Below are 24,413 nucleotides of genomic sequence, written 5' to 3'. Positions count from 1 at the left end.
GTCCGTGTGAGCCTTTGCTCGAGGGAGGGACGACGCTTGAATCAGAATGTCGTCCAGGTAAGGTACAACTGCAATGCCCCTTGGTCTTAGCACAGCTAGAAGGGACCCTAGTACCTTTGTGAAAATCCTTGGAGCAGTGGCTAATCCGAAAGGAAGCGCCACGAACTGGTAATGTTTGTCCAGGAATGCAAACCTTAGGAACCGATGATGTTCCTTGTGGATAGGAATATGTAGATACGCATCCTTTAAATCCACCGTGGTCATGAATTGACCTTCCTGGATGGAAGGAAGGATAGTTCGAATGGTTTCCATCTTGAAAGATGGGACCTTGAGAAATTTGTTTAAGATCTTGAGATCTAGGATTGGTCTGAACGTTCCCTCTTTTTTGGGAACTATGAACAGATTGGAGTAGAACCCCATCCCTTGTTCTCTCAATGGAACAGGATGAATCACTCCCATTTTTAACAGGTCTTCTACACAATGTAAGAACGCCTGTCTTTTTATGTGGTCTGAAGACAACTGAGACCTGTGGAACCTTCCCCTTGGGGGAAGTCCCTTGAATTCCAGAAGATAACCCTGGGAGACTATTTCTAGCGCCCAAGGATCCAGAACATCTCTTGCCCAAGCCTGAGCGAAGAGAGAGAGTCTGCCCCCCACCAGATCCGGTCCCGGATCGGGGGCCGATATTTCATGCTGTCTTGGTAGCAGTGGCAGGTTTCTTTGCCTGCTTTCCCTTGTTCCAGCCTTGCATTGGTCTCCAAGCTGGCTTGGCCTGAGAAGTATTACCCTCTTGCTTAGAGGACGTAGCACCTTGGGCTGGTCCGTTTTTACGAAAGGGACGAAAATTAGGTCTATTTTTTGCTTTGAAAGGCCGATCCTGAGGAAGGGCATAGCCCTTACCCCCAGTGATATCAGAGATAATCTCTTTCAAGTCAGGACCAAACAGCGTTTTCCCCTTGAAAGGAATGTTTAGTAGCTTGTTCTTGGAAGACGCATCAGCCGACCAAGATTTCAACCAAAGCGCTCTGCGCGCCACAATAGCAAACCCAGAATTCTTAGCCGCTAACTTAGCCAATTGCAAAGAGGCGTCTAGAGTGAAAGAATTAGCCAATTTGAGAGCATTGACTCTGTCCATAATCTCCTCATAAGGAGGAGAGTCACTATCGAGCACCTTAATCAGTTCATCAAACCAGAAATATGCGGCTGTAGTGACAGGGACAATGCATGAAATGGGTTGTAGAAGGTAACCCTGCTGAACAAACATCTTTTTAAGCAAACCTTCTAATTTTTTATCCATAGGATCTTTGAAAGCACAACTATCCTCTATGGGAATAGTGGTGCGTTTGTTTAAAGTAGAAACCGCTCCCTCGACCTTGGGGACTGACTGCCATAAGTCCTTTCTGGGGTCGACCATAGGAAACAATTTTTTAAATATGGGGGGAGGGACGAAAGGAATACCGGGCCTTTCCCATTCTTTATTAACAATGTCCGCCACCCGCTTGGGTATAGGAAAAGCTTCTGGGAGCCCCGGCACCTCTAGGAACTTGTCCATTTTACATAGTTTCTCTGGGATGACCAAATTTTCACAATCATCCAGAGTGGATAATACCTCCTTAAGCAAAATGCGGAGATGTTCCAATTTAAATTTAAAAGTAATCACATCAGATTCAGCCTGCTGAGAAATGTTCTCTAAATCAGTAATTTCTCCCTCAGACAAAACCTCCCTGGCTCCCTCAGATTGGGTTAGGGGCCCTTCAGAGATATTAATATCAGCGTCGTCATGCTCTTCAGTAACTAAAACAGAGCATCCACGCTTACGCTGACAAGGGTTCATTTTGGCTAAAATGTTTTTGACAGAATTATCCATTACAGCCGTTAATTGTTGCATAGTAAGGAGTATTGGCGCGCTAGATGTACTAGGGGCCTCCTGAGTGGGCAAGACTCGTGTAGACGAAGGAGGGAATGATGCAGTACCATGCTTACTCCCCTCACTTGAGGAATCATCTTGGGCATCATTGTCATTATCACATAAATCACATTTATTTAAATGAATAGGAATACTGGCTTCCCCACATTCAGAACACAGTCTATCTGGTAGTTCAGACATGTTAAACAGGCATAAACTTGATAAGAAAGTACAAAAAACGTTTTGAAATAAAACCGTTACTGTCACTTTAAATTTTAAACTGAACACACTTTATTACTGCAATTGCGAAAAAACATGAAGGAATTGTTCAAAATTCACCAAACTTTCACCACAGTGTCTTAAAGCCTTGAAAATATTGCACACCAATTTTGGAAGCTTTAACCCTTAAAATAACGGAACCGGAGCCGTTTTAAGCTTTAACCCCTTTACAGTCCCTGGTATCTGCTTTGCTGAGACCCAACCAAACCCAAGGGGAATACGATACCAAATGATGCCTTCAGAAGTCTTTTATCAGTATCAGAGCTCCTCTCACATGCGACTGCATGCCATGCCTCTCAAAAACAAGTGCGCAACACCGGCGCGAAAATGAGACTCTGCCTATGCTTTGGGAAAGCCCCTAAAGAATAAGGTGTCTAAAACAGTGCCTGCCGATATAATTATATCAAAATACCCAGAATAAATGATTCCTCAAGGCTAAATAAGTGTTAATATCAATCGATTTAGCCCAAAAAATGTCTACAGTCTAAATAAGCCCTTGTGAAGCCCTTATTTACAATCGTAATAAACATGGCTTACCGGATCCCATAGGGAAAATGACAGCTTCCAGCATTACATCGTCTTGTTAGAATGTGTCATACCTCAAGCAGCAAAGGACTGCAAACTGTTCCCCCAACTGAAGTTAATGCTCTCAACAGTCCTGTGTGGAACAGCCATGGATTTTAGTTACGGTTGCTAAAATCATTTTCCTCATACAAACAGAATTCTTCATCTCTTTTCTGTTTCTGAGTAAATAGTACGTACCAGCACTATTTGAAAATAACAAACTCTTGATTGAATAATGAAAAACTACAGTTAAACACTAAAAAACTCTAAGCCATCTCCGTGGAGATGTTGCCTGTACAACGGCAAAGAGAATGACTGGGGTAGGCGGAGCCTAGGAGGGATCATGTGACCAGCTTTGCTGGGCTCTTTGCCATTTCCTGTTGGGGAAGAGAATATCCCACAAGTAAGGATGACGCCGTGGACCGGACACACCTATGTTGGAGAAAATATTTGTTCATTCGTTTCCAATTTTAAATGTTTGTACAACATTCTAACATTCGTTTAATGTAATAGTATTTCTAATGCTTTCTTTAAATGCAATATTCAATTCAAATTTTTCTAATAATTTGATTCGAACTATGCAATATTTGAATTCGAAAAATTTGAATTTATATATTTGTAATTGTATTTCTAATGTTTTCTTTAAATGTAATATTTGATTTATGCAATATTGGAAATAGAAACATTTGAATTTATTATATTTGCATCTATTATCCATCAATTTACAAAATTACTTACCACATGAACTACTTAACTTCTGAATAGTATTTGTTAAATCGATGTTACATTCAAAATTTTGATCTAATTATAAACATTCGAATTCGAAAGTGACATTCGAAAACTGTAAATAGCATTCAATTATACAATTTCTAAAGATATTCGTTTTTTTATCAACATTCGATTATGTAAATCGAATTTCTACAATAACATTCGCTCTAACATTTGTATTAAAAAATAAATACATTCACCCATCCCTACTCATTACTTATTCAATACATGATTTTCCATTGAATGTACCTTCTTTTTGCTGTACACCCATCCACTATTTTTATTGCACATATCTATTTTATTCAGTTCCTATCTATACCTGTCTTATACTCCTGTAAATATATTCCCAATATACATACTGCAGATAGCTAGCAACTTAAAAGAAATATTGTCATCACTGTAATTGCACTGGGTTAATACAATAATTAACAAAATCCCATCACTTCTTCAGGGGTGGGCATGAAGTGTTTCTCATAACCAGATATGAATGAGCTAGCAACTTTGTTGCAGACTGAAGATTGCTTCTGGGCTGTACAGGAGTCCTCGTGATAATCTGTAGAAGTCTCTGGCAACCAATTTGTGGTGGCGTCCTGGGGACACATAGTCGTTGGATCTTGGCTAAAGGCTAAATTGGGGTCATTATCAGTGCAATAGGCTGCGGATAGCTCCTGTGATGTAGAAGAGTCATCAAGAGAGGTTGGGGAGGTCTCCGGGAACCAATCTGTAGTGGGGTCCAGGATCCCCACCGAGACAGGGTCTTGGCTTAAAACTGAATTGGGGCCAAGGGGACTTGCTGAAGAGGGGTCAAGAAGGCAGGCTGTAGTGGGATTATTGAGACAGGTTGTGGATGGGTCTTGGGTCAGGGATGCATCCTGGATCCTGGATTCCAATTCAAAACGAGTAATGGTTGGGTTGGCAAACATCTGTGTAGGTAGAAATAAAATTTAAAACAGTAGGGTCACTGCTGAAAAAAAACCTACGTGATTTAGTGTGCACAAAAAAAGTAGCAGTCATAAAAAACAAAAAAAACTTTATAAACAATTTTTGTTAACATGCACTCATGTTATATTAAAGGGATATGAAACCCAAAATTTTTATTTTGTCATTCAGACAGAGCATACAATTTTACAAATGTTTCCAATGTACCTCTATTATCAAATTTGCTTCGTTCCCATGATATTCTGTGTTGAAGAGATATCTAGGTCTGGTCTCTGGAGCACTACATTGCAGGAAATAGTGCTACCATTAGTGCTCTTGCAAATGGATAACATTCTTGCAAAACTGCTGCAATATAGTGCTACAGAAATGTTCTGGCTCCTAAGCATTTGTCCCTGCTTTTCAACATAAGACACAAAGAGAATGAAGAAAAATTCATAATAGAAGTAAATTAGAAAGTTGTTCAAAATTGCATGCTCTATCTGAATCATGAAATAAATATTTTGGGTTTTATATCCCTTTAAAAAATGTAATTATCAATGAACACACAGATTAGTAGGTAGACAGATAAATAGCAAAACAAACAAACAAACAAAAAAACCTTTCAATGTATTTGCCTACTTGCGAAGTATCTAATTTTGACCATATAATCAGTCAAGACAAAAAAATGCCTTTTGTGGTGTTTTGTTCACCCTTTTGGTAGTACAAATTTGAACCTGAAATGCATTCTCCAAAATCTCAAGCAATAAAATATTATGGCCCCTATTTATCAAAGGTCTTGCGGACCTGATCCGACAGTGCGGATCAGGTCCGCAGGACCTCGCTAAATGCGGAGAGCAATACACTCTCTGCATTTAACATTGCAACGCCTCCCCCTGCTGACTTGCGGCCAATCAGCCGCCAGCAGGGAGCTGTCAATCAACCCGATCATACTCGATCGGGTTGATTTCCGGCTATTCCTGTCCGCCTGCTAAGAGCAGGCGGACAGGGTTATAGAGCAGTCGTCTTTAGACCGCTGCTTCATAACTTGTGTTTCTGGCGAGTCTGAAAACTCGCCAGAAAGACCCGGCCCTTCAAGCTCCGTTCGGAGCTTGATAAATATGGGCCTATGTGTAAAAAAAAAAAAAAAAAAAAATCTTTGCATTCCCTTATTTATTTTTCGGTTAATTACACTAATTTTTAACCTTCCTCTGTCAGTTTATGACAAATAGGCACAGAGAAGTCAAAACTGTGGCATATTTAAAGGGATAGAAAAGTTGAATAATAAAAAAAAATGTTAAAGCTTTTAAAACACTTCACTGAACAATGTATATGTATTATATTAAACGTACCAAAGCAATTTTGAAATGAATATTTCGAATATGGGTGGGACCTATTGCACTTTTTTTTTAATAAATGAACAGCCAATAAGTGCAGCCATTTAGAAGCCATATTGTCTGCTCCATTTACAGAAAGGACAGCACATTCCTGGCACCTTGGCTTCAGCACCATTTGTCATATAGTTATTTTAAAACAATTTTGGACTGTAGGCTAAGCAGTTACATATCATCTCTTCCCAACAGTAAAATACGAGCAGGGCACAATATTCAACTCTCTTTATGCCAGTAACATACATAGAGACGGGATCTCCCTATAACACACACAAGTAACAAACCCATGGCATGAATTTAAAGGAACATGAAACCCACATTCGGATGAAGCATACAATTTTAAAACAGCTTTCCAAATGTACTTCTATTTTCAGATTTGATTCATTCTCTTGGTATCCTTTAGTGAAGGAGCAGCAACAAAGCAAATTAGATCATAGAAGTAGAAAGTTGTTTAAAATTGTATGCTCTGTCTGAATCATGAAACAAGAATGTTGGGTTTCGTGTCCGTTTAAGCTCTTTACTGGATTTAACCTCTCTTATTACCTGTAACACACACAGTGCATGGGTTTAAGTCTATTAATGCAAGTAACACACATAGCTAGATTATAAGTGGAGCTCTAAATTACCTCGCTCCCGCAAATGGGCAAATTTGCCCGTTTGCGGAAGTGCGACAATTAACCAGCCATTACAAGTGTAGTCAGGCCTCCATATATTTTAAGCCTCTGCAGAGTGGAGAGAGGGCAAATAATTCACTCATATATCCCCTGTTACACTCCTGCACACTTCTTTGTCTGGTAAATGCATTCCTCTGCCAGTGGGAGGTTAATGACACAATGTGTGACACTTCCAATATTACAATGTTAAGCCTATCAGATATACAAGGGAGGTGTATTTATGCCTAGGGGAATGAGTTCCATACAGTAGACTTGACCACACCTCAAAATTGCTGCCACACTAATCATGAACCATGTCTGTAAAATTAAAAATCTTTATTTCTCCATTAAGAACAGCAAAGGCAATAAAACAAGTTGCTGATAGATCAGGTCTTACGCGTTTCAGCTCTGTGGAGCCGTACTCATAGACCTCTGGATAAATATGCTCATGATCTCAATTGAAACTTAAACTGTTCAGTTTTATTCAGTTCAACGAAGACATGCTTTATAAAGGAATGCTAAAATGTTATCACCCTTGAATGAATATATTTAAGAAAAACAAACAAACAGCCACGCTCACTGGATTTATAAAACCAGAAAAATCATTTCTTTTATTAGGTGACGTCTCAGGGAACCACCCCCCTCTCCCACATTATTTTTATATATTGGATCTCGTCCCCCTGGTAGATTTGATTTTTCCCTTTTGGTGAGAGTGTCTTATAAATACAGCATATACAGTATATATTTAAATTGTGGCAACTACAAAACAAAAATCAGTATAATTATCTGACTGTAGATAATTGTGTTTAGTATTAAAAGCTTGTAATGAATTAGTGTTACATGGTCAGAAGCTAAAATTAGCTATGTGTACTAAGTTGCACCTAATCCAGTGTTAAGTAAAATTTAAAAGGACATCCTTAAAGTGAATGTAAATTTTTTGATGCTAAAGTGCCCGTTTTTTAAAAATTCGATTAAAAACAGGGGCACTTTAATTCATCAAAATTTACATTTCACTCATGTTGTGAAAATACTTACCTTTTAATCTTCACAGCAGCTCCAGCTTCCTCCGCCCGTCGCAAAGCCTCTTCCTGGGTCTAAAATGAGGAATCCGGCTTCCTCCAATCACGGCGTTGGGGGGAAGCTGTGATTGGAGGATGACCCATCCATCATTTATGACGTCAGAAATGGCTTGCAACGACCAGGGGAAGCTGGAGCGGCTGTCAAGTTTAAAAGGTAAGTTTTTTTTCACAACAAGTGAAATGTAAATTTTGATGAAATAAAGTGCCCCTGTTTTTAATCAAATTTGAATTGCAAAAGAAAAAAAATTGGGTTGAGTGTCTCTTTAAACGAGTGAAGTTTTAATTTCCTCACATACATAGGTTCTGTTTAACACCTTTTCCCCCATCATGGTGGGATTCTTACCTCATTAGGGTGATACACATTGCTGAAAGCATATTTCTCAAATGAAACAAGTTTAGGTTTTGGAATTTTTTGACAGGCTGACATTTTCAAAATCCTCAGGCTGTATGGGTTCAGGAGTGCGAAAATCAGTATTCCACTTAAAGACAGAATGAATAAGAAGACCGCAGATAGGGTGGAATCTGAGGGGTAGATAAAGAAACAGCTTTTCAGACAAGGCAGGTCAAATATAAGAGCACTAATTGCCCCTTATTGGCTATAATCTAAAACATATCTCACAGGCAATATGGTGCAAGTCGCAGGAAGTATAGAAGTAAACAGGGGCAATACTGCATGCCACGTACCAAGTTGATTTTGTCAGCTACCTTGGGCTAGTGTGCCAATCTTTGCCATCCATGCATTAGAGGATTTAGAAAAGCATACAGCATTGCACTATGCATCAGGCACTAGAAAGCACTGGAGACAAGCAGAGTATTGAACTAAACTCCAGAGACAAAAAGCATATAACAACATTAGATAGTACTACTAGAAACACAGAGCATTGCCCCCTCTACAAAATAGAGTAGTCTGCTGGAGATCCCTACAATAGGGATCCTCAACTGGAGGCCTATGAGCCACATGTGGACCTATGAAATAATTTTTGTGGCCCCTAGGAAAACGCAAAACTAAAAATGTTTGTTATAGTTATTGTGGCCCCAAGAAAAAGCAGAACTAAAAATGTGTTCTTTAGGGAATTCTGGTGGTTGACACAACTCAATAGAGCTGTCTGGATCAGGGGTGGAACATTTTTTTCCTAGGCCCCCCAGCAAGCTAGCTTTATGGGGCCCCCATTCAGCTAAGTGTAAGGCCCCCCTTGGCCCTTACACTTGGCTGAATGGCTGCCTCTGCTCAGACCTGTCCCCATCCAGGCAGCGGCAAACGCCCCCTTACTCCTGGCTGCCTGGTCTGCAGAGGAGTGGCCTTGCAAGATATGCTGTGCAAACTTTATACTATTGAAAAGGAGAGTGTTTTCCAGCCTGATAGGAACTACCTACAAACGTTATACTATTTAAAGGGCGCTTTCCAGCTTGTGCACTGTATAGGTCGCTCCGTGGCCTCCCTCTGCCCAGAATGACACTGGTCCCCAGCTAGTAATATGGCTCTGTGGCGGCCCACCAGGCAATCTATCGCTATCTTGATAGCCCAATCCACCCAAGTGGCGGGTCCCTCTTACCTGCGAGCAGTAGTGAACCTACTTAACAGAAGACCCTGGTGCAAACTTTTTTTTAAGCCCCCTCAAAGATAACTCAGTAGTAAGCAGTAGTGATAATATATATGTTGTCCTGTAAAATGATTTTGGAAAATAGATGATAGACAGATAAATAAATAAATAGATAGCTAGATAGACAGATAGACCTGTAACCTTCAATAAAAAAAGGCTCCCGTGCATTAGGATTGTACACATTCTGTACACATATGTATAGACTAGCTACTATGGGCCCCTCTCAGAACTTGGGCCCTAGTTAGTTTAACTTCTGTCTGCGTATTTCTCCACCAATAAAAATGTGAGATGCTTATCAACAAGGAATAATTAGTAGAAAGTACAAAGCTGATACTGAATTTTCAGGAAGTAATATTTCATCATGTTTAAATGCTGCTCTGTTACATGCATGGCAGAAAATCCTTGAGCACAATGACCCTTTAATTATAGATACAGTATGCACAGAATATTAGAGGGAACTAGAAACACAACATGACACTATGGGGCCGAATTATCAAGCTTGATGCCTCTGTTTCCTCGCGAGCCTGAAGGCTCGCCAGAAACACCAGTTATGAAGACTGCTGCTACATAACCTGTCCCCCTGCTCTGAGGAGGCGGACAGACATCGCAGATTGGCCGCAAATCTGCAGGGGGCAGCGTTGCACCAGAAGCTCACAAGAACTGCTGGTGCAATGCTGAATATGGAGAGCGTATTGCTCTCCGCATTCAGCGAGGTCTGTCGGACCTGATCCGCACTGTCGGATCAGGTCTGATAAACCTTTGTTAAATTGGCAATTTTAAGCAACTTTCTAATTTACTCCTATTATCAAATTTTCTTCATTCTCTTGGTATCTTTATTTGAAAAGCAAGAATGTAAATTTAGATGCCAGGCCATTTTTGGTGAACAACCTGGGTTGTTCTTGCTGATTGATGGATAAATTCACCCACCAATAAAACAAGTGCTGTCCAGGGTCTGAACCAAAAATTGGCTTCTTAGCTTAGATGCCTTCTTTTTCAAATAAAGATAACAATGAAAAATTAATAATAGGAGTAAATTAGAAAGTTGCTTAAAGGGGGGCGGAGCCGGCAGCTGCAGAGATGGCAGCATAACTCCGGAGCTCCGCTGTAAAGGCCCTTATATCATTATGAATCCTCACCATCCTTGCCCCTAAACTCTCCTACAACATTCCCCAGCACCTCTAAAACCTGTAGCTACAACTCTGAGGGATAATCCTTTCATCTCCCCCTGGACCAGAGACACCCAGCACTCCGGGCCGAATTCAGGCCACATCTGACATCAGGCAACAAATGTACCCCTTTGCTGGTCATCAGGGGCCACAACCAAGCCCCTAGGAAGGCCCACAATCTAAAACGAAGGGCCCCAAGACTGAAAAACAGCACCCGATTTTCGAGTCGGACCGGAAAATAAATTTAGCCCGGGGATTGGGCCTACTCCGGAACTCCGCTTTCTCCAGGGTAAGAACTTTTTATAAACCCTACTAAATCAGCCTACCCACACTGAGACAAGCACATTCCCTAACTGTAATCTGGCCACAATATATAATTAACACCTGCATGACCTCTGCAGGCCTCTGCAACATACTGAGCCTGGGGATTAGGCCTACTACAGGACCAGCTACAGACACAGACTAGCTGCGCACTATAACCTAACTTTCATGCCTAATTACTGAAACAGGGTCTGCAACTCAAATACTCCAAATACCCCTTTGTGCAAAAGAGGAAATAAATAACAGTTTTGCTGCTTTTAACCACTGACTCTGCTGACTCTGCAGCTCTTTTGAAACATAAATCCTCAGCAACATTCAATACCTGACTTTCAAACTTAGCCTGGAGATAAAACCACACATTTGTTGCCGTGATTCTAGTACATTCTAGTACAGACTTTAACCCTTCCAGCCGCAATACACCACCACTGTGCATCTTTTATTTATTGGCAGTGATTACAAGATCCTTTTGCCTGTTTTGAGGACTTGTTCTAACACCTCCATATACCTCATAAGTGTTTCTTGACATAAGACAATCTTGGCGCAGGAGAATCACGAGTTACGCCACGAGTATCTCTGGCCCAACATGACGGCTAAACGCAATGTCAAACATGACAAAATGTCAAAATCTCTTACAGGGAAATCAAGCCTTATGTCCTCTTTTTTGCATAGTTCAGACACAATGAATACCTCTCCTGCTTCCCAAAAAACTGGTGACAAAACCCCTCAAACCCTGTCACAGGAATCTCAATCAAACAGAACTTTACCAGCTGAATGCCAACTCTCTCCTTCATTTTTGCAAAATTTACCATCGAAAAAGGACATTGCGGACATAGTCCGTTCCTGTATTAGAGAAGAGCTGGCCGAATTAAAGCAGGACATTCACACCTTAGGTTTCCAAGTTGAATCTCTTGAAAGTAACCAAGAAACTATTAAAGAGGATGTACAGCAACTAACTGACCAAGTAATCTCTCAACAGGAGACCATACTTTCTCTTCAAGATAAGCTCGACGACCTCGAGAATCGAAGCAGGCGCAAAAATATGCGTATCAGAGGAGTGCCAGAGTCAGTCTTGCCCAGGGATTTCCCAGTTTATTTGCAAGATCTATTTCGACATCTGAAAGAATCTTCCTATACTGAGGATATCCTATGGGTCAGAGCTCATAGAACTTTGAGACCAAAACCTCCTGACTCAGCTCCGCCACGAGAAAACGTGATCCGTTTAAAGAACTTTCAAGAAAAAGAAATGCTCTTACGACAATCCCGCAAAACTCAGCCTGTAAGATTTAGAGGCAATGTCTTACAATTCTTCCAGGACCTATCAACCCGCACCTTACAACGCAGGAAAGAATTTTCACCTCTTACTACCATGTTAAGAAATAAGAGAATCCCCTACAGATGGGGCTTCCCAACACATCTTTGGACCATCAGCAATAACACCCGTGTCATCTGCAAAACTCCAGAGGACACTCAAACTTTTTGTACAGCACTTGGCCTTGAACCACCTATGGAATCACTACCTGAACCACAGAACTCACAAATCTCCAAGGGACGAATCAATCCGAATGAGTCTTGGCATACAGCCCTTCCTAAGAAAGCCAAAGCAAAAGAAGCCACCACAAGAAGGCAACCCACTACCGGCTTGACCTCCTCTGAAGACTCACCTTTGTGAACTCTTTTACACCTATCTCAGTAATACTAAACAAATAGAAGGACATTTTGGCGAATGTTGCCCCTTCGGGAAAGGCAAGTACAGGTCATCATCATTTAGTCTAGTCTTTTTGTAACTCAGCAATTTAGAACCTTCTGCTATTAGCAGAATGAGAGCAAAGATAGATTCTGACAACTCCTTTTCCATCATGCCTACCTCATCCTCTCCCCCCTTACCACCTATCCTTTCCCCTTCCTACCCACCCCTCCGACTTATCTACCTCACCTTCCCCACTCTAGGATTCTTATTCAATATAATTTAAAAAAAAAAAAAAAAAAATGTCAACTTCTCAGGGCACTTTATGGTACTGCCCCCAACTTACTCTCAGTTATGACCTATGATAGGCAGAGAGATTTTTTGTTTTTGGTTAATATGTCAATGTTTTTTATGGTTAATAATGTTATTATGTTTGTTATGAGAAACTGTTTAAGTTATCACCTGTCAAATGAATGTTTTTCTCCTGCAGAGATGTGCCCACACATTTGTAAGATACATATACGTAAAGTGCTCTATGTGACCTCATCCACACAATTAAACAACATACCCCAACAAACACACTATGTTGCCCAAAAATAAGAACGATGAAACTCGTAAACTAACACTTCTTACACAAAATGCTAAGGGACTCAACTCACCCCACAAACGATCTAAAGCCCTTTCAGACCTTTCAAAAAGACAGGCAGACATCTTATTCTTACAAGAGACCCATTTTAAAAAAAACAAAGAGCCCAAATATTTTGGGAAAACATTCACCACTCACTATCACAGCTCCAACACCTCAAAAAGAGGTGGAGTCAGTATTCTACTGCATAAGTCTCTCCCCTTCACCCATATCCAAACCTCTAGAGACACTGAGGGCCGTTTTCTCGGCCTAGTAGGTCTACTTTATGGTAGACCTATTACCCTGGTAAATATTTACGCCCCAAATGTAAAACAAACCCCTTTCTTTAAACAAATATTTAACCGCATTATAGACATCGCAAAAGGACCCATCTTTGTTGCAGGGGATTTTAATGTTCCCATTCACCCTACTAAGGATAGCTCCAATCCTACAATAGCGATATCAAAAAAAGTCACTAATGTATTATGGACAGGTTTGAGAAACCTTAACCTCCACGACACTTGGCGTTTTATCCACCAGGACACCCGAGACTATACCTTTTTCTCCCATCCTAACAGAACATATAGTCGCATAGATTACATTTTCACCAATCAACCTGCCCTAGCCTTAGTCAACAGATGCGTTATTTCCCCCACATCATGGTCAGACCATTCAGCGGTAAAATTAACCATATCATGGACAAACACCCCACTAACATCATATACGTGGAAACTAGACAACTCCCTTCTTAACAATCCAGACACAATTAAGAAACTTACTAGCACCATTGAAGAATATTTTAGATTGAATATCCCCTCAACGGCCAACAAATATACAATATGGGAAGCACACAAGTGCGTGCTCAGGGGCGAATTAATTAAATTAAAGGCTCATTTCCAAAAATTACATCGACAGCAATATAATGAGCTATCAAACACCTTTGCCCGACTGGATCTGGCCCACAAACAATCCCCTACAAACCCTGATATACTGACTGACTTACAAAACGCTAAACAAGCATTAGACGGTTTCCTACAAATAGAATACCAGACACTTCGCGCAAAAACTAACAGCATGTTTTATTATGAAAGCAATAGGTCAGGCAAGTTATTAGCAAGAGCCTTGAAAAAAAAGAGATTGAAATCTTATATTAACGAATTACAAACACCTAATTGTCCCCACACCCTAAAAACTACTAAAGAAATTCTACAATCCTTTCATGACTACTATTCCACCTTATATAATATTCAAAGAAATGCACCCTCTCAAGGCCCTACCAAAGCTCTGATCTCTTATATTTCCAGCGCACATCTACCCACTATAACAACTGATCAACTTAACACCCTTAACAAACCCATTACCCAAATTGAACTCACCACGGCCATAAAATCACTTAACAATGGGAAAAGCCCAGGGCCAGACGGTTTCACTGGAAAGTACTACCACACCTTCTCTTCTCAACTATCCCCTTATCTCACTCAATTATTCAATGAAGTAACGGACACTAACCCGTTCCCCCAATCCATGCTAGAAGCGCAAGTAGTAGTGATCCCAAAACCAGGTAAACCCCCTACAACGCCCGCTAACTTTCGCCCAATCTCCCTCCTTAACATAGATATCAAACTTTACGCTAAAATATTAGCCACCCGCATCAACCTAATACTCCCAACAATTGTACATATTAATCAGGCAGGTTTCACTCCTCTTAGAGAAGCTAAAGATAATACGACCAAAATTCTATTACTAATGGAACATGCAGTTCACAACCATATCCCCTCCGCGTTCATCTCTATGGACGCGGAGAAAGCCTTTGATAGGCTAAACTGGCAATTTCTGAAGGAGACACTTTCCCAATTTGGCTTCGACTCGACCTTCACTGGAAAAATATTCTCCCTTTATAACAGTCCCCAAGCCAAAATAAAGTTGAACAATACCTTGTCCCAACCATTTTCAATCACAAACGGAACAAGACAGGGATGCCCCCTCTCCCCTATATTATTTATCCTTGCAATGGAGGTCCTAGCATCACATATTAGACACAACACGGACATACAGGGGTTCAAAATTGCTCACCAGGAATATAAAGCTACCTTATATGCTGATGACCTCTTTCTCACACTAACACGACCTCAAAACTCACTTCCCCCCCTCATTCAAACAATACACCAATACGGCAATTTTTCAAACTTCAAAATAAATATTACCAAATCAGAATTGCTCCCACTTGGACTACAGACGGAGGAAATCACTGCCATACAAGCACTCGCTCACTTTCGCATACAACCACGCGCTATAAAATACCTCGGTGTATATATCTCCCACCACACGCAAGTCACACTGGACACCAATTATAAAGCCATAGCCGATTCAATCCAAAATATACTGCGCTCCTGGAACAATAAACCACTCTCATGGCTAGGCAGAATTAATTCAGTCAAAATGATTCTTCTCCCCAAATTACTATACCTCTTCCAAACACTACCGATCCCAATCCCCAAATCTGTGATACACAATCTTCAAAAATCCTTCATCTCCTATATATGGCAACACAAAAGACCTCGGATAGCTACTGCCACCCTTTATCGCTCCAAAGAACTGGGCGGCCTTGAGATCCCAAACCTTACCCAATATAGACTGGCTAGCTTCTACACCAGAATAATACATTGGTGCAGACATTCAGTTCACAAAGAATGGGTTCTTCTAGAGCACTCGTTATCGAATACTTCACATCTTGGCAGCAAATGCTGGCTACATCCCTCCAAAAGAAACTTACCTACATATCTACCAATAATTACTAGAGAAACTTTAAAACTATGGGATACATCCATAAAACAACATAACCATATCTCAACTGTACCCTCCCCACTAACACCCCTTTGTGAAAATCCAGATTCTCCAATACCATTCCCCACACAAACATCTCAAACACCTCACATTATAAACTCCTCTCCCTGCCTTACAGTCATCCAAAATGGGAAAATCAAACCCTTAACCGAACTGGCCCCCATCCTGGACAAAATACATATAGAATGGTTTAAATACCAACAACTAACAGACTTCCTTGTCAAACATCCACATAAGCTATTACTTTTTCGCCCCCATACGGGTTACGAAAGCAGCTGCATCTATGACACCCTACACAGGGGCTTTCTATCTTTTACATACCAATTACTTACGCAACCGAGCAGCACATCTCTTCCCTCGTACACGCAAAAGTGGGAAACAGAGATAGGCACTACACAAACCCCTAAGGAATGGCAAAAAATCTTCACTTGCATGACAAAATCCTCCTCATCCATTTATGTAATGGAAATGAATGTTAAGTTACTATATAGATGGTACTATACACCTCACCGACTTCACACCATTTTCCCTACACACTCACCGGAGTGTTGGAGAGGTTGCCACAACGTTGGCACTCCCACACACATCTGGTGGACGTGCCCAACAGCCCAAACATATTGGGAAGCTATCAGAGTCGAATTCGAAAAAGTTCTATCTCTAAGTCTCAGACTCGACATCTGGTTTTTCATCTTTAATAAATTTACCAAAATAACTTGCAAACTCCGACTAGCCCTACTGACCATCATGACAAACTCAGCAAAACGACTAATTCCCAAAAACTGGAAATGCAATACACTTCCATCTATCCAGGTCTGGAGAGAAACAACCACCCAATCTCTTCAACTAGAAAAATATCGCTTCACTCGTAACAAACAAGTAGCCGACTATGACTCGATATATTTTTTGTGGGAGGAATATCTTAATCAGACGACCCCCACACCCAAAACCACCACCCGAACATCCACTTCTTAAATGCATATTCACTGACTACCCTTAGCTGACAAGCCAGATGCCTTCTCCTATTACTTTGACTTGAGCAGAAGGTCATTTTAAGAGCCCGATAATCACTGTCACAACAATTTACGTTTCTGCAGGAATCACGTACATATGAATATACATTTCATACATCCATTTGAATTGTTCATTGTATTTTCTCATTCACTTAATTGAATTGTTTCCTTTTTTCTTTTTTCTTACTTAGTTTAAATAACTTACCTATGCAATCTAAATTTGCCTATTGAACGGTAAATATATCTACAACTCATATATGTCGAAACACTGTGTTATGTATATGGAATCATTGTAACCACATTGTTGCATATGTAACTGTTTTAATTCTGCGTTATACGCAGTAATTTTATGTTCAATAAAGCTTTTGAAAAAAAAAAAAAAAAAAAAAAGAAAGTTGCTTAAAATTAAATGCTCTATCTGAATCACGAAAGAAAAAAATTGGGTTCAGTGTCCCTTTAAGACCACTGCTCCATAACTGGTCCGCTACCTCTGAGGCTGCAGTCTGCAATACGTCCGATCCTATACGATCGGGCTGATTTACGATCGGGCTGATTGACATCCCCTGCTAGCGGCCGATTGGCCACCAATCTGCAGGGGGCAGCATTGCAAAAGCAGTTGTGGTGAACTGCTTGTGCAATGTTTAATGCCAACAGCGTATACTGTCGGCATTCAGCGATGTCTGTCGGACATGATACGCTATAACGTATCATGTCAGACAGACATTGATAAATTGGCCCCTATATATAGAACTTTTTATAAAATTTAACAAAGGTATTCAAAATGCAAGATAAAAGTTAAGCAATACAGTGTGCAGTAAAGCAAGTGCTTTCATCACAGAGAACTGCAGAATGTAAACAGGAGGATCCTGCATGAATATAAGAGGGTGCTGAAATAAATAATAGGGATGGGCAAATGTTTTGCAATATTCGAAAAATTCAACGAATTTTAACACATTCGTTTGTTCGAATTTTGAATGTTTACATAACATTCTAACATTCGATTTTCGAATATTCGGTTTCGAATTTTACGATTACATTCGAAAATATTCGTTTCGAAAAATTTGAATTTATATTTGTTATAGTATTTCTAATGCTTTCTTTAAATGTAATATTCAAATTATGCAATATTCTATATAGAAACATTCAAAATTATATATTTTTATCTATTATGTTTCAATTTACTAGATTCCCTCCCTACCAAATGAACTATTGAACTTCTGAATAGTATTTGTTAAATAGAATGTTAAATTCGAAATTTTGAATGTGGATATTCGATTTAATTATAAACATTCGAATTCGAAAGTGACATTCGAAAACTGTAAATAGCATTCGATTATAGAATTTTTAAGAAAATTCGTTCTTATCAACATTCGGATTTATAATTCAAATTTCAGTAATAACATTCGTTCTAACATTCGAATTCGGAAATTTCCACATTCGCCCATCCCTAGTAAATAATTGTTCTGTACCTTGTGTAATAGAATTAAATAAGTACTGCAGAGAAGCAGAGCATTGTGCCTACAAAGAAATGTTAGATTACATAAAGGGAAACTGAACTCACATTTTTTTCTTTCATGGTTCAGATAGAGTATGCAATTTTATGCAACTAATTTACTCCTATTATACATTTTTCTTCATTCTCTTGGTATCTTTATTTTAAAAAGCAGGAATGTTAAGCATATGAGCCAGCCCATCTTTGGTTCAGAACCTGTTGAGAACTCCAATCTGTCGAAAACTCCAATCTGACGTCACTTCTGGTATTTCCATACATCTGATTGGTCCGTGTCCTGTGAGTAACAGGATTCACAACCAATCAGATAAGCCCTGTAATCGCCTATCTTCACTATCTATTTTGCCTCCGCCTCGGGGGGTTCAAGGGGGGCAAAGCAAAGGGTGTATTCAGAGAGTCTGCGGTGGGCCCCCAGACAGAGGCAAAACAGATATTAAAATAAAAGAGTCACCAGAAGTGACGTCAGATTGGAGTTTTTGATGAATTGGAGTTCTTGACAGAACACCGATTCCAAAGCTTACACTTTTGCTTTTTCAAATAAAGATACCAAGAGAATGAAGGCAAATTGATAATAGGAGTAGATTAGAAAGTTGCTTAAAATCGCATGCTCTATCTGAACCATGAAAGAAAAAAATGTGGGTTCAGTATCCCTTTAACTCAGAAACTGTTGGAGCATAGCTTATCCTAAACATACCTGCAGTCTGAAATGTTTTCACTTTTCCTGGGGGTCCCTCTCCAACAAATGTTGATGCAGTCATCCAAACATTATATACCGTTCCTGGGGAAAGTCCTGAGAGAGATAGGTTCCTGCCGGACACTAACATATTGCACACAGATTTATCTTTATATTATGCCTTTCTCACCTCAGAATATACAATGCAAAAAAGAGCCAAGAAAACAAAAATGACACTAGGCCATTAAAAAAGAGCAGAGAATATTGGAGGGAGACAGGATGGAAACAAAAAGGGATATTCTAGCCAAAATTGTAATCAACATGGATGAATTTTAGATTTGAATAGAAGCATTTTTGTAATGTAAATGTATTAGCAAAAATGCTTCTAATAGAAGCTATAGCCGTTTCAAAAGTGTATTAAAGTATGCAACGTGCACCAGCATTTTAAAAAAGCTCAGAGATCCTAAGGTGCTTGTACAACCTGATAATGATCGTTTGTTAATTGCAGACATGAATCAAGCCTTACTGGCGCTCTGAGCAGCTGCAGTATTTAAAATGCTGGTGCACGGAGAATAGCTAGTTATGCTGCACATGCACGTGCAGAGAAAAATGCTAACTCCAAAACAGTGATAACTTTTACTAGAAGCATTTTTGCCAATACATGTAGATTACAAATATGTTTCTATTCAAAGATGTAATTCATCTATGGGCATTTTAAATGTCCCTTTAACCCTTTGAGTGCTAACCACTTTCCCACCTGGGTGCTAAGGTGATTTAAGTTTTTTTTTTTTAAATTTTATTTTTTGAAAACATTTTTTTTTAACTTTTGTATTATTTTTTTCAAGATCCCCCAAGACTTACACCGTTGGAAAGGTTAGGTGATTACCTTTCCAACGGTGGGTCTTGGGGTTGTGTAGCTGCTTAGATGCCTGAGATACAGGCGTCTAAGCAGCATGCCCCTTCCCTATACTTTGTATTGTACATTTTTAATAAAGTTGCGCAGTGACGTCATCTGCTCAAAACGTGAAGCCCCGGCGATGCCTGTCACTATACATGCCCGATCGCCGGGGTAGGAGCGGGTGGGAGCCCCTAGATCTCCCTCAAGATGGGAGAGTGCTAGCGATGGCTCTGAGCTGTCGTTAGCACCAGAGAGAGAAACTCTGCGACGGCTCAGAGCCGTCGTTAGCACTCAAGGGGTTAATCTCTGGAGAAGCAAAAGCTTTAGAAATGGATTCAAATAAAGAAAAACAAAAACAATTGTATATTTAGAAACAATCAGCTAGCTACCAAAGCGTTACAGGAACATTTTTGGTAATAATTAATAATAATAATCATAAATTAAGTCTGTATTTTACAAGACTTAATATGGCCACATATGTTCTTCAACACAAAAATGGAAACTACTTTTATTTTTTCTCACAAAATAGTTTAGAACAATGCATGCTGGGATATATGTTTTGCAGTAAATATAGTCCTGATATGGTATGAAAATAGATACTATTTTTATAAGAGAAAAAAAGCCACAAAAGTTAATTTATGCATCGTATTATGCCAGTTTTGAGCAATGAGATACGTAGAATTTATTGATTGAGTGCCTAAAACTAGAACATTTACTTGCTAAAATATGTTTTTTTGTGGCATTGTGAATATGTAGAAGGCACATCTGCCTCTGATGCTTTTCACTACACCAAGAATGCTTCTTTGAATTAGGAATAAATTGGCTCCAAATTGGCGAGACTCTCTTTCAAGAAGGCGCACATTTTATACCCAATGGAAAGCACCAGAGGCAGCTATGTCTTTAACATTCTGAAAACCTTCAATGATTACTTGTTGACAGGTGTTTTGCTTTTAAGCACCTACTTTCTCTTTAATTTTCTCAATGTCAAGTTCAGTGAATTACTGAATCTATACTAATGATTTATTTAATTTTAAAGGGGCGTGGTTAAACAATTATTTTTTTTTTCTCCGGAAAAAATGTGCTTGCCTCAGAGTCAGCAGAGAGACCAAAAAGCAACTTTTCAATCTGTTTAATTTGTAATATTATGGGGGGGGGGGGACCTAGGAACCTAAAAAGCATGGGACAAGAACAATATTTGCGCAAATAGGTGTTAATGTCCTTTTAAAAAATAATATAAAGTCATTTAGAAAAGTAGATAAATACCTATGTGTCTTGAAACGTTTTCAGTGTTGTTCAAGTAAACAGTGTAATGAGTAATCATTCCTCTGTGCTGCCAAACTGGTATCTCCTCCCATGAGATAAATAGGTCCGTGGTAGAAACAAGGTCAATGGTGAAGTCAGGGGCACCAGAGGGAACTGCAGTTGGTTACAGGAGAGGGGAGATCTGGTTAGATTAAGTCAAATTCCGACTCAATGGTCCCCATTCCAATTTGTTAAAAAAACTTTATGCAGTTTATGTGGGATCTTTATTAACAAACAATAGAGTCCTATGTATCAGTTGGACACAAACATGCACTTTCTGTTAGTTTCCATTATAATTTCTAAAAGTGGTTACTTAAACTTTGGGACATCATTTAATTGCGCAGAATGTGAGCAATTAAAAAGCACAATTATACTATCACCTTTAAAAAAAAAAAAAAATCTCTAAATTAAAGGGACACTGAACCCAAATTCTTTCTATCATGATTCAGATAGAGCATGCAATTTTAAGCAACTTTCTAATTTACTCCTTTTATCACAATCTTTTCACTCTCTTGGTATCTTTATTTGAAATGCAATAATGCAAGTTTAGGTGCCGGCCTATTTTTGGTGAACACACTGTGTTGTTCTTGCTGATTGGTGGGTAAATTCCCCCACCAATAAACAAGTGCTTTCCATGGTTCTGAACCAAAAAAATAGCTTAGATGCCTTCTTTTTCAAATAAAGAAAGCAAGAGAACAAAGAAAATTGATAATAGGCGTAAATTAGAAAGTTGCTTAAAATTGCATGCTCTATCTGAATGGGTTCGGTGTCCCTTTAAGCCCCACCCAAAGTCCTCGGGTTCACGGTTATAGAGAAAAAAATCATTATTCATCATATTAGGCTATTTTTTTTAATTCTTGTCTGCCTTTTAGTTGCGCTGCTTGGTATAGATATTTAGAAACAAATCATGTTTAAAAGGTGAGAGTCTCATTGTGCTTATTAATTTTTCACACACTTCACAATTATGTTAAAAAAAATACATATACTGTTCCTTTAACCTTTTTAATGGAAAATATATTCTGCTTTCATATACATATGTCCCTTTAAATGAAAAAAAAAATACATTCAAAATTAAATATAATAGAATTACATACTCATCATAGTCTGAATTTCAAATGAGTAGTAGATTTTTTTCTGCCAATTTTCAAAGTTAGAAATTTTTTCCTAACCCCATGCATCACGTGATAGCCATCAACCAATCACAAAATGCATTTATGTATAAACTGTGAATTTTCACCATATGCAGTGAATTTGAAAGATATTTAAAACTGCATGCGCTATCTGAATCATTAAAGTGTAATTTTGACTTTAGTGTTCCTTTAAGGTAATATTGCATTAATTAGCCATAGCCACCGTCTTTTTCTTTTGCGTCTATGTATGATAACAACAACAAAAAAATATCATGAAAATCCATGACATCCGTGACATATTTGCTTCTTATAATTTAGTGCATGTTTTATTTACCCATTATAAATGTAGGGAAAAAAAGCGATATTCTGAAATTATCGTTTTAAAATGATCAATATTAACCTCTTAAGGACATATGACGGAATTTTTCTGTCATAAAACAATTGAGCAAACTGAAAGCTATGTCCTTAAAGGGTTAATGGCTAATGATTAGCTGTATTCTATATTGACACAATTGCAATCAACCATTTTCATATCTGCAGAACTTTTTTATTTGTAGTTTCAGTGAAAATGGCGCCTCTACTTAAAGGGATACTAAAACCAATATTTTCTTTCATGATTGAGATAGAAATCTGATTTACTCCTATTATCAAATTTTCTTTGTTCTCTTTCTATCTTTATTTAAAAAGCAGGAACTTAAAGCTTAGGAGCAGGCCCATTTCAGGTTCAGCACCCTGGATAGCGCTTGTTAATTGGTGACTACATTTAGCAAACCAATAAGCAAGCGTATACCCAGGTTCTAAACCAAAAATGGGCCGGCTCTTAAGTTTTAAATTCCTGCTCTTTAAATAAAGATAGCAAGAGAACAAAGAAAATTTGATCATCGGAGTAAAATAGAAAGTTGCTTAAAATTGCATGCTCTATCTGAATCATTAAAGAAAAAATGTGGGTTTAGTATCCCTTTAACGTGCCAGTCAGGTTTTTCCAAACATACACCCAATCCTCTATACATAATGACACTTTTACAGGGGCATTTTTCTCTTATCAAAATCAATAGCTTAAAAGACGTGATAAACACCGGAAAACTCTTTTTCCGAAAACTTTTTCACATTGTATTTAACAGGTAACAATTTTAAACTTTGCGTATAAATGGCAGAAATATTTTGGGACAAAAATCCTTGGAAAACACACTGACAATACTGGCCAAAGTGCAGAAATCTTTATCTGCAAACTCAAAATTGTGATTAACCCCAATATCAGCAACACTTCTAAGAATTTGGAAAACTACAGAAAAGAAAAACAAAAATGTCCAACTGGAGTTGAAAGTTTTCTCACAAGATTCGGATAGAACATACAAATTTTAAATAACTTTCCAATTGACTGCTATTATCAAATTTGCTCCATTCTTTTGGTATCTTTTTTTGAATACCTAGGTAGGCTCAGGAACAGCAATGCATTACTGGGAGCTAGCTGAACACATAGGCTAAGCCAATGAGCCAATAACAAGAGGTATATATGTACCAATCAGCAGCTAGCTCCCAGTATTGTATTGCTGCTCCTGAGCCTACCTAGGTATGTTTTTCAACAAAGGATACCAAGAAAATGAAGCAAATTAGATAACAGACGTAAATGGGAAAGATGTTTAAAATTGTATGTTCTAAATCATGAAGGGTTTTTGCGGTTTCATGTTCCTTTAATGTGTTGTTTTTGTTTTAATTTTATTTTAAATATACTCTTAAAGTAAAGCACACAAAAATAAACATTTCAAAAACTTTATTGTAATACAGAAAGCTCCAACATTTCAAGTCAAGAAAAATTGGAGGTACTGTAGCTCCTTTGGGGCCGCCACCTCAGAAGGCTCGCACAGAATCAGCCCGATCGCATACGATCAGATCAGGTTGGTTGACACCCCCTGCTAGCGGCCGATTGGTCCCAATCTGCAGGGAGTGGCATTTTAATATAACATCTAGTGTGTGTATCACCACTCTTGCCCCTTCTCTCACATCCAGCTCTTCCCTGACAGCACATTTACCTCTTCAATGTCTTTTGGTCTCTTATTTTTGTCATCTACTTCTTCATCTCCAAAATTTCCTTTC

General features: G+C 38.9%; 1 protein-coding gene across 3 annotated transcripts in view; it reads right to left on the bottom strand.

Moving 5' to 3' along the window:
* Window positions 1-3,419: 3,419 nt before the first annotated feature.
* IL27RA (interleukin 27 receptor subunit alpha) overlaps window positions 3,420-24,413 on the bottom strand; it is a 258,748-nt gene continuing 237,754 nt past the window's right edge. For all 3 annotated transcript variants that reach the window (XM_053718171.1, XM_053718173.1, XM_053718172.1), the window contains 4 exons: window positions 21,151-21,303; window positions 19,011-19,133; window positions 7,899-8,077; window positions 3,420-4,440 (listed from right to left, as the gene is read on the bottom strand). In XM_053718171.1, coding sequence (XP_053574146.1) covers window positions 3,943-4,440; window positions 7,899-8,077; window positions 19,011-19,133; window positions 21,151-21,303 — 953 coding nt within the window. In that variant the 3' untranslated portion in view covers window positions 3,420-3,942. The remainder of the gene's footprint in view (window positions 4,441-7,898; window positions 8,078-19,010; window positions 19,134-21,150; window positions 21,304-24,413) is intronic.

The sequence above is a fragment of the Bombina bombina genome, chromosome 6, assembly GCF_027579735.1.
Source record: "Bombina bombina isolate aBomBom1 chromosome 6, aBomBom1.pri, whole genome shotgun sequence".
NCBI classification, from domain to species: Eukaryota; Metazoa; Chordata; class Amphibia; order Anura; family Bombinatoridae; genus Bombina; species Bombina bombina.
This window is presented reverse-complemented; position numbering and strand designations above follow the sequence as displayed.